The sequence below is a fragment of the Jaculus jaculus genome, chromosome X, assembly GCF_020740685.1.
Source record: "Jaculus jaculus isolate mJacJac1 chromosome X, mJacJac1.mat.Y.cur, whole genome shotgun sequence".
NCBI lineage: Eukaryota > Metazoa > Chordata > Mammalia > Rodentia > Dipodidae > Jaculus > Jaculus jaculus.
Genome location: NC_059125.1, coordinates 132,213,077 through 132,228,614, shown reverse-complemented (window position 1 = coordinate 132,228,614; position 15,538 = coordinate 132,213,077). Strand labels below are relative to the sequence as shown.

At 38.4% G+C, this 15,538-nt stretch overlaps 1 protein-coding gene across 1 annotated transcript in view; it reads left to right on the top strand.

The window, feature by feature from the left end:
* Positions 1-15,538, top strand: part of LOC101605591 (ankyrin repeat domain-containing protein 31-like) — a 163,070-nt gene that overhangs the window by 141,016 nt on the left and 6,516 nt on the right. The window contains exons 25-26 of the mRNA XM_045139950.1: positions 5,720-5,860; positions 13,937-14,039. Of these exons, the coding sequence (XP_044995885.1) occupies positions 5,720-5,860; positions 13,937-14,039 (244 nt within the window). The remainder of the gene's footprint in view (positions 1-5,719; positions 5,861-13,936; positions 14,040-15,538) is intronic.

The window sequence follows — 15,538 nt, the reverse complement described above, 5'->3', positions numbered from 1 at the left end:
GGGGTAAGGTGGAATCTCATAGTTGTTTTTATTTGCATTTGTCTGATGATTAGGGATGCTGAACATTTTCTTATATGTGTGTTTGCTGTTTGTATTTCTTCCTGTGGGAACTGCCTGTCCAGTTCTTTGACCCATTTTGTGAGTGGGTTGTTTGATTTTTTTTTTTAATTGACTAGTCTTTTGAGTTCTTTGTAGATTCTAGAGATTGGGCCTCTGTCAGTTGGATATTTAACAAATATTTTCTCCCATTCTGTGGATAATCTACTGGCTCTGCTTATTGTATTTTTGTCTATGAAGAAGCTTTTCGGCTTCCTGTGATTGCATTGGTTGAGTGGTTGTTTAAGATCCTGTGCTGCTGGGGTTTTGTTCAGGAAGTCTTCTTCCATTCCTATATCATGGAAAGTTCCTCCTATATTTTCTTCCAGTAGTAACCAAGTTTCCAGTCTTATGTTGACATCTTTGATCCATTTGGACTTGATTATTGTGCATAGTGAGATACATGGATCAAGTTTCAATTTCCTGCATATGGTTATCCAGTTTTCCAGCACCATTTATTGAAGGTGCTGTCTTTTTCCAGCTTATATTGTTAGGGCCTTTGTCAAATGTCAAGTGGCTACAGTTACTTGGCCCAAGTCTGGGTCCTTGGTTCTATTCCACTGGTCTATATTCCTGTTTTTATGCCAATACCATGCTATTTTATTACTATGGCTTTATAATTTATCTTTATATCAGGTATGGTGATGCCTCCAGAGGTGTTTCTTTTACTGAGGATATGCTTGGATATCCGCTGCCTTCTGCCTTTCCATATGAATTTCGAGATCGTTTTTTTCTATCTCTGTGAAGAACAATGTTGGGATTTTGATTGGTTTTGCATTAAATCTGTATATTTCCTTTGGTAAGATTGCCATTTTCACAATGTTAATTATACCTATCCAGGAGTATGGAAGGCCTTTCCATTTTCTCAAAACCTCCTCAATTTCTTTTTTGAGTGTTTTTATGGTTTCATTTTATTTCACTTCCTTGGTTAATGTTATTCTAAGATATTTTATTTTTTGTTGTTGCTATTGAAAATTGGATAATGTCACTTATTTCTTTCTCTGTATCTTTGTCACTTGCATATAGAAAGGCTACTGATTTGTGTGCATTGATTTTGTATCCTGCTACTTTGCTGAAGGAGTTAATCACCTTTAAGAATTTTGGGATGGTTGCTCTTGGGTCTCTTACATATAGAATCCTGTCTTCTATAATTAGAGCTAACTTAACTTCTTCCTTTCCTAAATACATCTCTTTTATTTATTTCTTCTGTCTTAATGCTTGAGCTAGGACTTCCAGTACTATATTGAAGAGCAGAGGTGAGAGTAGATAGCCTGTCTTGTTCCTGATCTCAATGGGAATTCCTTCAGTCTCACTCCATTGAGTATTTTTGGGGGCATTAGGAGCTTTATATATAGTCTTTATTATGTTGAGATATAATCCGACCATGCCAAGTTTCTCCAAAGTTTTGATCATGAAGTGATATTGTACTTTGTCAAAGGCCTTTTCTGCATCTACTGAAATGATCATGTGGTTTTTGTGTTTAACCTTGTTTATGTGGTATATTACATTAAGAGATTTCTGTATGTTGAACCATCCCTGTATTCCTGGGATGAAGCCCACTTGATCAAGGTGGATAATGTTTTTCATGTGTTGTTGGATTCTGTTTGCGAGGATTTTGTTCAGGTTCTTTGCATCTAAGTTCATCAGGGAAATAAGCCTATAGTATTTTTTTTTTTCCTTGTGGCATCTCTGCCTGGTTTTGGTATTAGGGTGATACTAAATTCATAGAAGGAGTAGGGGAGCTTTCCCTGTTCTCAAATTGTCTGGCACAGTTTGAGGAAGATTGCTTTCAGTTCTTCCATGAAGGTTTGATATACAATTTGGCTGAGAAGCCATTTGGCCCTGGACTCTTCTTTTTGGGGAGGTTTTTCATTACCTTTTCAAAATCAATGGGTGTGATAGGTTTGTTTAGGAGATTAATCTGCTCTGAGTTTAGCTTTTGTAGATGGTATGTGTCCAGGAATGTATCCATTTCCTCCATATTATCCAGTTTTATGGAGTAGAGATTTTTGAAATAAGTCCTGATGGTTCTCCAAATTTGACTTGTGTATATTGTGATCTCTCCTTTTTCATTTCTAATTTTGTTAATTTGAAGCATCTCTTTATTTCACTTGATCAAATTGGCCAGGGGTTTATCAATCTTGTGTATTTTTTCAAAGAACCAGCTCTTTGTTTCATCAGTTTTCTTAATTGTTTTCTTAGTTTCCAATTCATTAATTTCTGCTCTGATCTTAATTATTTATTTCCATCTGGAGATTTTTGGGTTGCATTCTTCTTGCTTTTCCACTTCTTTCAGGTAAATGGTTAGGATCTCAAATCAATATTTGAGATCTCTCTGTTATGAAGGCATTATTGCTATGAATTTTCCCCTGAGGACTCCCTTCATTGTGTCCCATATGTTTTGATATGTGTTCTCATTGTCATTCATTTCTAGAAATTTTGCAATTTCATTTTTTATTTCATCCACTACCCATTTATTGTTTAAAAGTGTGCTGTTAAGATTCCAGGAGCCAATAGGATTCTTGGTGGGTCTTTTGTTGTTAATTTCTAGCAATATAGCATTGTGATCTGATATCATGCAGGAAATTATGTCAATCTTCCTAAATATATGGAGGCAGGTTTCATGACCATAGATGTCCATTAGGTCTAATTATTCTATGATTTTTTTTTATTTTTCGAGCTCTCTAACTTCCTTATTGATTTTCTGTTTGGATGACCTATCTATTGCTGATATTGGAGTATTGAAGTCCCCAACTATGATGGTGTTGGTGGTTATTTCTGTTTTATTGTCAAGTATGTTTTGTTTTATGAGTTATGGTGCCTCTGTGTTTGGTGCATAGATATTTATGATTGTGATATCCTCTTGATGGATTGCCCTTGATAAGTAGCCTTCTTTGTCTTTTTTGATTATTTTTTTATTTGAAGTCCATTTTATCCAATATTAATATAGCTATGCTTGCTTGTTTCTTGTTCCCATTTGCTTGGAATATTGTTTTCTACTCTTTCACCCTGAGGAGGTCTGTCTTTGGAGGTATGGTGGGAGGGTTCTTGAAGATAACAGATTTAGAGCTCTAATTTTCTGATCTACCCTATTAGCTTATGTCTCTTGATGGGGGCATTAAGGCCATTAATATTTAGGGTAATGACTGTGAGGTTTGATTTGATCCCTGCCATATTGTGTTGGTTTATGTGGTTTGGTGTTTCGATGGACTTTGAGATTGTTTTTTTGTGTGTCTTCACTGAGTTTGGTTATTGTGATCTGCTTCTTGTAGTCACTTGAGGTTGACTATTTGTTTCTTCTCTGTGGAGAATTTCCTGAAATACTCTCTGTAGGTTTGTGTTCATATAGTTGTAAACCTGAGTTTTGTCATGGAAACTTTTTCCTTCACCATCTATTATGAGGGATACTTTTGCTGGGTAGAGTAGTTTGGGTTGGAAGCCATATGTTCTTAAACTTTGCAGTGTTCCATTCCAGGCCCTTCTGGCTTTCAGGGTTTCCATTGAGAAGTCTGAAGTAATTCTGATGAGGTTACGTGTAAATGTGATGTGCTATTGTTCCCTAGCTGCTTTTAGAATTTTCCCTTTGGTGTCAATGTTTAGAGTCTTAATGACAATATGTCTTGGAGTGTTTCTCCTTTGGTCCAGGCTCTTTGGAGTTCTGTTAGCTTGTTGTATCTTGATGGACCTTTCTTTTGAAAGAGTGGGAAAGTTTTCTTTGATAATTTTGCTAAATAAGTTCTCCATGCCTTTGGTCTGAATTGCTTCCCGTTCTGGTATTCCCAACATCCACATGGTCAGGTTTATCTTAGCCGATTCTCCAGTACCAGATTCTGTAACAGACAGCTTCAGGTTTGCTGAGATGAACTTCCAGACCAAGCACAGTTATGGAGGAAAGAATTTATTGATGCTTACAGATCCAGGGAAAGTTCCATAATGGCAGAAGAAGCTGGCCTGCTTTCAGAGGACCAAACACACAGAAAGAATTACAAACCTAAAAGCCAAAAAGCACAGCACAGCACACTTCAGGAACTCCAACTAGGCACAGTTTGCATATCTTTAGATTGAAATCTCAAACCTACCACCACACCTTAAGATCCACACAGTGACCCCCCTCCAGCCAGGTGACTGCAGATGTAAATTACAAACTAATAAAGCGCTGAATATATTGGGGGCCATCTATTCAAACTACCACATTAGAGCAATAGGGGGAGTTTTTTAATGAGTCCTGCCTATTCAGTGTTTTGTGTGCCTCTTGTGTTGAGATGGGTATCACTTTTCCTAGGCTTGGGAAATTTTCTCTTATAATTTAATTGAAAATATTTTCTACTTATTTTGCTTGAAGCCTTTTTTCTTCTTTTATGCTCAGTATTCATATATTTGGTCTTTTCCTAGTATCCCAAGTATATCTTGTATTCTGCTAAAACTTTTTTGAACTTTTGATGATTTTGACTACCTGATCTGTTTCTTCTACTTTGTCCTCAAGCCCTGATAATCTGTCCTTCAAATGGTCTGCTCTGTTGGTTAGGCTCTTCAAGGAGCTTTTTATTTGATTTACTGCATTTTTCATTTCTATCTGATTTTTCATTTATATCTCTTTTTAAAATATTCTATTTTCATATCTTGTTTCAACTTGTTCATTTCATTTAGATGTGTTTTCTTGGAGTTCACTTAGGCATTCATGTCCTCTTTGAATCCATTCGAGATATATTATTTCAGTTGTTTGTGCTGTCTTGAATTTCATTCTGATATTTATTATGTCCTCTTTAAATTCATTATACATATTTATGATAGGCATGCTTTTGAATTCTTTTGCTGGAATATCCTCTAAGTAGCCTTCATGGGAGGCATCTACTGCAGGATTGTGTATTCTTGCTGGGGATATATTGCCTTGTTTTTCTGTGTTGCTTGTTTTGCATTGGGATTTGCCCATCTGGAAATACTCCATTTGTTGAGAATGTCTGGGCTCAGAGAAGGTAGCAGTAAGATTGGAGGAGGGGCATACAGAGCTGACTTAGGGGAGTGGGCTCACATTGGGAGTGAGAATGTGGGGTGTGAGGGAGGAATTTTATTAGGTGAGGTATAGCAGGGGTGAGAGGGGTGTGTGGAGTGGGATGATGTGGGTTTACCCACTAGAAGCAGGAGTTGGGAACACAGACAAGGAGTGTATCTATTTAGTGATGGTCTGGTGATGTGTCTGGACAAGTGGATAGGGCACATGTAGAGGAACCATGTGTATGTAGGTAGGGATGTACACCAGGAAGGAGGAAACTCACCAACAGCTGTGAATTATGACTGGGCCACGGGAAGGCAGGGGGTTGGGCTCCAGGGAATGGAGCTCACTTGAAGCAGCATAGTGTGAATAAGGGCCAGAAAAGACTCAAGAGCATGGGTGCAGGCGGTGGGAGACCCACCTTACATTATTATATCTTAGGGTTCATATCCTTTTTGTGTCTGACATTTGGCATCTTGAAAACCATTGATTTTTTTTTTAGTGGTTGTTTTATTGTTTGTGTCAGGTGTTAGGGTAAATCTGGTCTCTCTTATTTTATCATGGTAAGAAACAGAAGTTCATACATTTTAGCAGCACCTTCTAATCATCATTTTCTGTTATTTTTCACTCCAGGAGACTACCTATAAAGCCAGTATTTTATTGAATGGTAAATTCAAGACAGAAAATGGTCAGATTTATCAAAGTCCAGTTACCTGGCTCAAGGATCTTCTGGGAAAAGACAGTCATGTGACCTGGAATTATGCTTGGAGTAATGTGAGTTATGGTTAAATTTACCATTATCTTCATACTCAAATGAAAATATGCATATTTTTAAGATTGAAATATCTTGAGAAAAAATTGGAAATGTTGTTTAAGCTAGTTTTTCCCATTTATTTGTTCAGTGCCTGCTCCCACACATACACTTGCCAGAATTCCAAAGTCATAGCTATACAGTTTACTGCACCTCCCTTCTTGACTCTTTATCTAACATCAGAAACTTAAAGGCTGCTAATATTACCTTCTTATTATCTCAGTGGATTTCAGTTCTCTGTGACTCCATATTGAAATTAGACATCATTGTTCTAGTTAATCTATCTTATTATTAGTCTAATGAAATAAAAGCAAAATTCTTTCCCTAAGTACAAAAGGAATGGCCAGGAAGACTTAGACTCACAACTATTGCATTGTACTTTGACCTTTGAACATGACACTATCCACAAAGAATTACTTTCCTCATTAAAAAATAGTAGCCTTTGGTCAGCTCTGGCTTCTGAGTTACAAGCCCAGTAATAATTTCACCATTTCAAAAACCATGTTAAACTGAAAAGGGCACGAAACACCAAATCTAACCTTATAGTTTCAAAGAATAAATGATACCTTTAACCTCCATTAGCTACTGCAGTAAGCCTTGGAGCATGAGTTAACAGGAAACTTTTAACTTCTCATTTTTCGGACGCCAGTTCTGCCTGCTCTCCCTTCCAGGTCCTGCTGTGTCTCAACTTCTGCATACTGTGCCCCAACTCTGCAGACTGGTCTCCTAGACCTTTCTTATAAGTGCTTCCAGTGCTGTTTTAGTTCCGTCATTTATAACAGCATTTTCTTGATTTTGTCTTCTCCGTAGCCTGTTTTACTTTGTTCCTGTACCGTAAGTTTCTATGTTTCTTTTTTCTTGTCCCTGGAATCACCAGGCTGTCTTAATTCAATTCACATTAATCCCTTCACCTAATCCTGTTCATAATTTACATCAAATGTTAGCAATTAAAATCTTACCATAATCTCTTCTATTGCCAGAATTTTTAAATCATGATGAATTATTTTCTTGCTCACAGGATGAACATAGTAGATCACTGTGGTTCAGGTTCTCTTGACATCAGAATATTTGTGTTAAACTGTGACCAGTGAAGACTCACTTTCTCACTATTTTTTCTCCGTTGGATTTACTGCATGTCATGCCTATGAATTGCTGGCAGTGACATTATTTGTTTTGCATGGTGTGCTAGGCAATGCCTTGTTTACATGTAGTGTTTTCTCACCAGCCATCAATTAGAGTCCTATGGTTTAGCATCCATGTGATAAATGTGAAGGCAAATGTAAATGTGAGCGCTGAAATAGACAAGTCTTGGGTATAAGATATTTTTCCAGTGCTAGAGAGATGAGTCAGTGGGTGAAGGTGCTGCTTGCGAAGCCTGCCGACCTGGGCTTAATTCCCAAGTACTCACATAAACCCAAATATACAACATGGTGCATGTATCTGGTCCTTTTAGTGCAAGATGCCCTAGCATGCCAGAAATCTCTCTCTCTCTCCCTCCTTCCCTCTTTGTCTCTCCCCCCCCTTGCAAATAAATAAAATATTTGTTTTGGGGGCTGGAGAGATGGTTCAGTGGTTAAGGCACTTGTCTGCAAAGCCTAATGTCCTGGGTTCACTGGTACCCACATAAAGCCAAATGCACTAAGGAATGCAAACATCTGGAGATGGTTTGCAGCAGCTAGAGCCTCTGGCATGCCCATTTTCTCTGTCCCTGTCTGCTTGCAAATAAATAAAGTTTTAAAAATACTTGGATATTTTTTTTTTTTGAGACAGGAGTTCTCTCTAGCCCAGTTTGACCTGAAATTCACTCTGTAGTCCCAGACTTGCCTCAAATTCACATCAATCCTCCTATCTATGCTTTCCAAGTTCTGGGATCAGTGGAGTGCACCACCATACCTGGCTGAAATTATAATTTCCTTTTTAAAAGCTTCTCACAAAACCATCTTCCTCCTCTTGTCTTGGAGGCTCTCCTGAAGTTACAGTCATCTCTGTTTTTCTTTTATAAATATTTTATTTTTATTAATTCATTTGAAAAAGAGAGAGAGAGAATGGGTGCACCAGGGCCGCCAGTCACTGCAGATAAACTCCAGATGTATGTACCACCTTGTGCATCTGGCTTATGTGGGTCCTGGGGAATCAAACCTTGGTCCTCTGGCTTTGCAGGATAGTACCTTAACTGCTAAGCCATCTCTCCAGCCCTCTCTTTTTCTTTCGATTAGTATGGCTAGGGGTTTGTCTACCTTATTCAATGCTTCAAGAAAACAGCTCTTTGATAAATTTGATAAATGTATTCTGTTAGTCTATTTTGTTAGTGTAGGTCCTGATCTTTATTATATTTCTTCTAAGACCTTAAGATGCATTGTTGGATGATTTGAGATTTTCTTTCAATTTTAATTTTCTAATTATTTATTTGTATGTGTGAGGGATAAATGGAGAAACAGAGGCAGAGAAAGCACACTGAAGACTCCTGTCACTGTAAACAAGCATCAGACATTACAGCACTTTTTATATCCAGTTTATATGGGTGACTTAGGAACCCATCCTAGGCCAGCAAGCTTTGCAAGCAAGAAACTTTAATTGCTGAGCCATCTTCCCAGCCTCTCTCTTTCTCTTGAATTCTTAAAAAATATTTTATTTTTATCTATTTTTAAGAGAAAGAGAGGAACAGAGAGAGAGAGAGAGAGAGAGAAAGAATGGGAGTGTCTGGGCCTCTAGCCACTGCAAAGAACTCCAAACATGTGCACCACCATTTGCAACTGTCTCACATAGGTACTTGAGAATTGAACCTGGGTCCTTAGGTTTCGTAGGCAAGCACCTTAACCACTAAGTTATCTCTCCAGCCCTCTTTCTGACTTTTTACTATAAGTATGCACCACTATAAACTTTCCTGTAAGAACTGCATCAGCTGTATCTCAAAGCTTCTGGTAAGCTGTGCTTTCATTTTTATTTGATTCTAGGAACTTTTTAATTACCTCCTTGATTTCTTCAGTGGGCCACTGGTCATTCAGGCATGTATTGTTCAGTTTGCAGGTATTTGTGTAGTTACTGAAGTTTCTCTTGCTGTTGATTTCCATTGTGCTGCACAATAATATGATAATATAAAGGGATAATTATATAATGTAAGGGTTGAGTTGTGGCCTAAAATATCTATTTTAGAGAAGGTTCTATTAGCTGCTGAGAAAAATGTGTGTTTTACTCTACTAGATGGAATATTCTATAGATACCTGATAAGTTCATTTATTGTAACAGATACCAAAATAGCTATGCCAGCTTGTTTTAGCTTCCATAGGCTTAATAGTTGTCCAACATTTGACTTTCAGTCAGTGGTTATCTTTATTAGTAAGGTATGCTTCTTAGAGACAACAGAAATGTGGATCTAGTTTTTTGAATCTATTCAACCAGTTTGTCATTTTACTGGGAATTTGAGGACATTTGCATGTCAGGTTATTATTGAGAGAGATTAATTCTTATTTTTTATTTTTTGTTTATTTTTATTTATTTATCTGAGAGTGATAGACAGAGAACGAGGCAGACAGAAAGAGAAAGAGAGAATGGGCGTGCCAGAGCCTCCAGCCACTACAAATAAACTCCAGATGCGTGTGCCCCCTTGTGCATCTGGCTAACATGGGTCCTGGGGAATCGAGACTCGAGCCAGGGTCCTTAGGTTTCACAGGCAAGCTCTTAACTGCTAAGCCATCTCTCCAGCCCAATTCCTATATTTTTATTGGTTGTTTTCCAGCTGGGTTGATCATTGTTTGTTCTTTACTTTATCCTCGTTAGGATTACAGGTTGCTTGTTTGCTGTGTTGGACATGTTGGTTTCCTCCTTAGCTCTTTTCTTCAGCCATTCCTCTCATGAAATCCATTCCTTCCTGTGCTCTCATTGATTGGGACTGTCTTTCTTCCTTCTCTGTGTGTAATATTTATTTAAGTATCTTTTGTAGTGCTGGCTTGATGGTCATGAACTGACTTGTGTATATCTTGTAATGTCTTTATTTCCACGTCAGTTTTTAAAGATAGCTTTGATGGATATAGCCTGTTGGGAGTAGTATTTACTTCCAGGGTTTGAAATATATCATTTCATAATTTTCTTTTTTGAAAGTTCTTGACAAGAGATCTGATGTTATTCTGATTTTTGTACATTTGTAGGTGAGTTGACATTTCTCCCTATAATATTTTTAAATATTTTACTTACTTACTTGCAAGGAGAGAAAGGAAGAGAGAATGGGTGCTCCAGATCTCTAGCCACTATAAACAAACTAGGCATATGCATCACTTTTTGAATCTGGCTTTATGTGGGTACTGGGGACTTGGACCCAGGTGGTTAGGCCCTGCTGGCAAGTGTGTTAACCACTGAGACATCTTTGCAACCCAGTATTTGTTTGCTTTGTATGTTTCACATCTTGGCTATAAAATGTCATGGGGATGTTCTTCTGTGGTTGTGTCTGTTTGGAGTTCTAAATGCTTCCTGTGATTGAATCTCATTTTCTTCCCTAGATTTGGATTTTTTTTCTGTTATTATTTCACTTCATAAATTCTCTTTGCCATTGCTGTTTATGTCATCCCATTTTAGACTGTGCATTCTTAGATGTCTCCCTTAGTTACATACAGGAGTCCTTGGACTTTGTAGCCACACTTGATTTTTTTTTATTTGTATATGTGGTGATTTAAGTTGGTGTGCCTCATAAGCTCGTGTGTTCTGGATGCTAGGTCCCGACCTGATGGCAATTTGGGGATTGGAGCCTTGCTGGAGGAGATGTGTTGTTAGGGGCTGACTTATGGGTGTTCTAGCCAGCTTCTCCTTGCCAATGCTTGGCACATTGTCCTGCTACTGTTGTCTGCCTGATGTTGGTGATGTCCAGCCTCTGTTCTTGCCACATTTTCCCTGCATTGTGGAGCTTCCTCTCAAGTCTGTAAGCCCAAACAAACCCTTTACTCCCACAAGCTGCTTTGGGTTGTGCCACTCGGTGCCAGTCACAAGAAGGTGATTGTGATAGATAATACTGAAATGTGCTTCACCTCCCTTGTCCTCCATTCCTGACACTCTTTCTTTTGCTTGGTAACGTCTGTTGGTGATGGTTACCGTTGTGTTTTTTATTTGATTCATTAAGTTTTTCATTTCCAACATCTTGATTTTTTTCAACATCTCAAGTCCTTGATGTATTTTTCCATGTGGCTGAGTTTTTCATCTGTATCAGTGATTTGCATCCATCTTAATGACTTGTTCCTCTGTGTTGCTGACTGTCCCCTCTGGGTGTAGATTTTATGTTCATCAGCGGTTTGTATCCTCTTTTAGGTCACTAATTCTTTTTACCAGAAAACATTTAAAATCTTCTGGTGTTTTATGTTTTAATATTTTTGAATTCTGTAGTTGTGGTATGATCTTTGGGAGCATTCATAATGCCTTGATTTTTTCATGATTCTTGCATTGCTATGTTTTGATTTGCACATTTGTTTACCTGACTATCTCATCTACATTGTAGAAGGAGGTGGTTATCTTATTTAGTAGCCTACACTTGAACGTTTAGTTCCCAGTGCCACTCAATAAGGAGGAAACAAAATTATGAGTCTCCTCAAGCTTCATCATAGCTGGAGAGTCTAAACTTCAAATATTTTCCATCCACCATGTGTAAAAACCTTTAGGCTCCGGACATCCTTCAAATCAGTAGTCACATCGGTCTAAACCCATCTTCTGTCCTTACCTCACCTCTCTTCCCTACCATATGCAAAATATCTTTTTATTATATAGGGACATATTTAGTATATAAACAATACATGTTGGTATCATCCTTTCCCTCCTCCTTGCCCCCCCTTTTTTATTGAAGTAGTGTCTCACTCTAGCCCAGGCTGACCTGAAATTCACTATGTTATCTTAGGGTGGCCTTGAACTCACAGCAGTCTTCCCAAGTGCTGGGATTAAAGGCATATACCGACAAGTCCAACCTTCCTTGCCCCTTTTCTTTTTCTTTTTCTTTTTCTTTTCTTCTCTCTTTTTTTTTTTTTTTTTTTTGGCTTTTCGAGGTAGGGTCTCACTCTGGTCTAGGCTGATCTGTACTTAACTCTGTAGTCTCAGGGTGGCCTTGAACTCACGGCAATCCTCCTACCTCTGCCTTCTGAGTGCTGGGATTAAAGGCATGCACCACCACGCCCGGCTCCTTGCCCCTTTTCTTAAGAGGTCTTCTTTACTGGGGATGCAGGTCAACTCCATAGGGATTATGGATCATGCATTATGGGGGGGGGGGGTGATGTCTCTGTGCAGAATGTCCCAACTTGTGGCTCAAATAATTTTTCCGCCCCCTCTTCTACAAAATTCCGAGCCATGCTGGGTACATGGAAAATAGATTTTTAACTTTGTGTATTTTCTGCTTATATTTTCATTCTATTTTGTATTGTTTTAGTTTTCTTAAAAAGATTTCTATTGGGCTGGAGAGATGGCTTAGCAGTTAAGCACTTGCCTGTGAAGCCTAAGGACCCCAGTTCGAGGCTCGGTTCCCCAGGTCCCACGTTAGCCAGATGCACAAGGGGGCGCATGCGTCTGGAGTTCGTTTGCAGTGGCTGGAAGCCCTCGCTCGCCCATTCTCTCTCTCTCCCTCTATCTGTCTTTCTCTCTGTCTGTCACTCTCAAATAAATAAATAAATAATGAACAAAAAATATTTATAAAAAGATTTCTATTTATTTTGTGTGCATGTGTGTATACATATATGTAGGGGGGATATGCCACCTTCTCTTGTTATTGCAAATGAATGTCGGATGTGTGTGCCACTTTTTGGATCTGGCTTTATTTGGGTACTGGGGAAGCAAACCTAAGACAGCAGTTTGGACAAACAAGTACCTTTAAGTGCTGAACCATCTTCCCAGCCTCGATTTTTTATTTTTGAGACATTCTCTTACTATGTAGCCCTTGCTGGCCTGGATCCAACTATATAGACCAGGCTGGCCTTGAACTTACAGCAATTCTACTCTTCTACCACCCTAGTGCTGGGATTACAAGCATGCATGTACTACCATACCCATTCTAACTCAGCATATTTTCTTTTTAAAAAATATTTTATTTTTCTTTCTTTATTTGACAGAGAAAGATAGAGAGAGAAAAAATTGGCATGCCAGGGCCTCCAGCCACAGTAAACAAACTCCAGATGTGTGCGCCCCCTTGTGCATTTGGCTAACGTGGGTCCTGGTGAATCAAACCTGGGTCCTTTGGCTTTGCAGGCAAATGCCTTAACTGCTAAGCCATCCCTCCAACCCCTCAGTGTGTTTTCTTACAGCTGTGTTTTTGTGTATCTGCATTGTCTCCAATAGTATGTGTAAGACACCTTACATTAATTACCAGCTTATATTACTTATATTACTTAGCACATACAAATATACCCAGCCTATATCTTACTAATCTCCTATGCCTTTCTCAGTATATTCAACTTAACAATTCTCGACAGGTATGACAAATGGTTTTTCTTTTTGTAATGATCTCTTTCAATCCAGACCTAATAACCTGGAGGTACCTGTTTTAAAAGCATACAAATTGAGGCTTGGAATTTAAGAAACTACTGTAAGAGTTGAGACTTTGGAATTTAACCTCATAGTGTAAGACACCATATGCTTCTAAGGATGTAAAAATGAGTATGACATAGACCAACAAAAAGCTTATGATTTAATGGAAACAAGGCATCATAACTCAGTTAAATAGGACAAATATTGTGACATAAATAGGCACACAGACATTATGGGAGCCTAGACAATTGGTATTAGTTAGGTTTAGAGGTTACGGAGATACAGGTAGAGGCAAGGATGGTCAGGATACCCATAGCGAACCTATACTCGAGGAAGGAATTCATAGATTGCCCTCAGTAAGAGTAGTCATCACAATGACCCTTGTACATGGAACATTTCCAAAATGTATTTGTCAGTCTCCCCCCGCACTGCTCTTTCATTTACATTTTTAAACTCTGAACCTTTTGGCTGGTAACAGAGAATCAATGTATAGATTTAAGGTATTATTTTTCCTCTTACAGATTGTATTTTAACTTGTTTTTAATTATGTCCAGATAACATGCCTTGGAAAGGAGCTTTTAAAATATATGTCTGAGGAAGCACCTCCACCTCCAGAGCCAAATGTTGTACCTCAGCAGCAGGAACCTTGCCTTCCAGGTATGTTTAGCCCAATACCTATTTCCAAGGTGCAGGATAAAAGCACCAAAACATATTGAAATTAACCTTTTGAACATGAAAAATCCAATAGCATTTGGCACATTTCTAACGTGTAGCCCCTACTTCTATGTAGTTTCAGAATACTTTCATCATCTCAAACAGAAATGTGGCCCATTCAGCAGTTACTCAGTATTCTCCACCTCTTCTCTCATTCCTGGGAGTTGCTTTCCATCTGGATGGATGTGTTTATCCTGAATATATCATGTAAATGAAATACTATGACCTCTTGCGTTTAGCCTCCTTTAGTACGGTGCTTTTTGATTATCTACATTATGGCATGTATAAATATTTTATTGCCTTTTACAACTGAAAAATATTCTATTCTATGGATGTATCACAATTTATTCATTTATCCTTTGAGCACAAGTTGTTTACACTTGGGAGTTTGGGTGAAAATGCTGCTAATGAACACACATGTACAAACAGTTGCTTAATGTCAGTATTGGGCTCTTGTGGGTATATACTTAGGAGCAGAATTGCTGTGTTTAATGTTTAGAAGGATAACCAAACTATTTTCACAGCAGTGGAATCATTTTACACTCTCACCAGTAATGATCAAAGTTTTTCCAACTGTTCTATGTCTCAGATAACATTTGCTAGTATATATATTTTTTAATTATAAATTTTCTGGGCATGGTGGCCTACATCAATAATTCCAGCACTTGGGAGGCCAATGTAAAAAGGATCACTGAGTTCAAGGCTAGCTTGGGGCTCACAGAGTAGCCTGAGCTACAGTGAGACCCTACATCAATTTTTTATACATGTATATAATGCATTTTGATCATACTCACCCCCATTACTCTCTCCCCATTAAATACTGTTTTCTTTCTAACCAGTTCCCCTGTCACCTTCTCTCTCTCTTTCTCTCTCTCTCCTTGTTTGTTTGTGTGTGTGTGTGTGTATGTGTGTCCATTCCATTGAGGAGTTTAATTAGGGTTGCTGCATGAACATGGGTATGGGGTGATTTACTGGAGCATGGAAATTTCACCACTGGCTATACACTGAAAAACATGACTTCCTGTCCCTCAGAAACCATCACTTGCCAATTGTTCCTCAGGGAGTTTTGGGACCCCATGGGCCCCTCTTCTGGCTCTCTCGTTCTTTTCACTCCCTCTTCCACAATATGTCCTGAGCACTGGAGATGGTAATATAGATGTCCCACTTAGGGACAATTTTTTAATTATGACATACTGTCAGAACTTTGAACAGGTACAAGTCTCTGTAGCAACCACAGACCACTACAAAAGTTTTGCTGATTACACGAGGAAAACATTAATCTGTAGATATAAACATACATATTTATAATGCAATTTGACAACATGCCTATTAAGCAAAACAAAACTGATAGTAGCTTCGCCCCTTGGGGCCATGACCACCTCAGCCATGTGCTTTTGATTAGGTTTACAGTGCCAGTCATAAATTACCTCCTGTGGATCAGA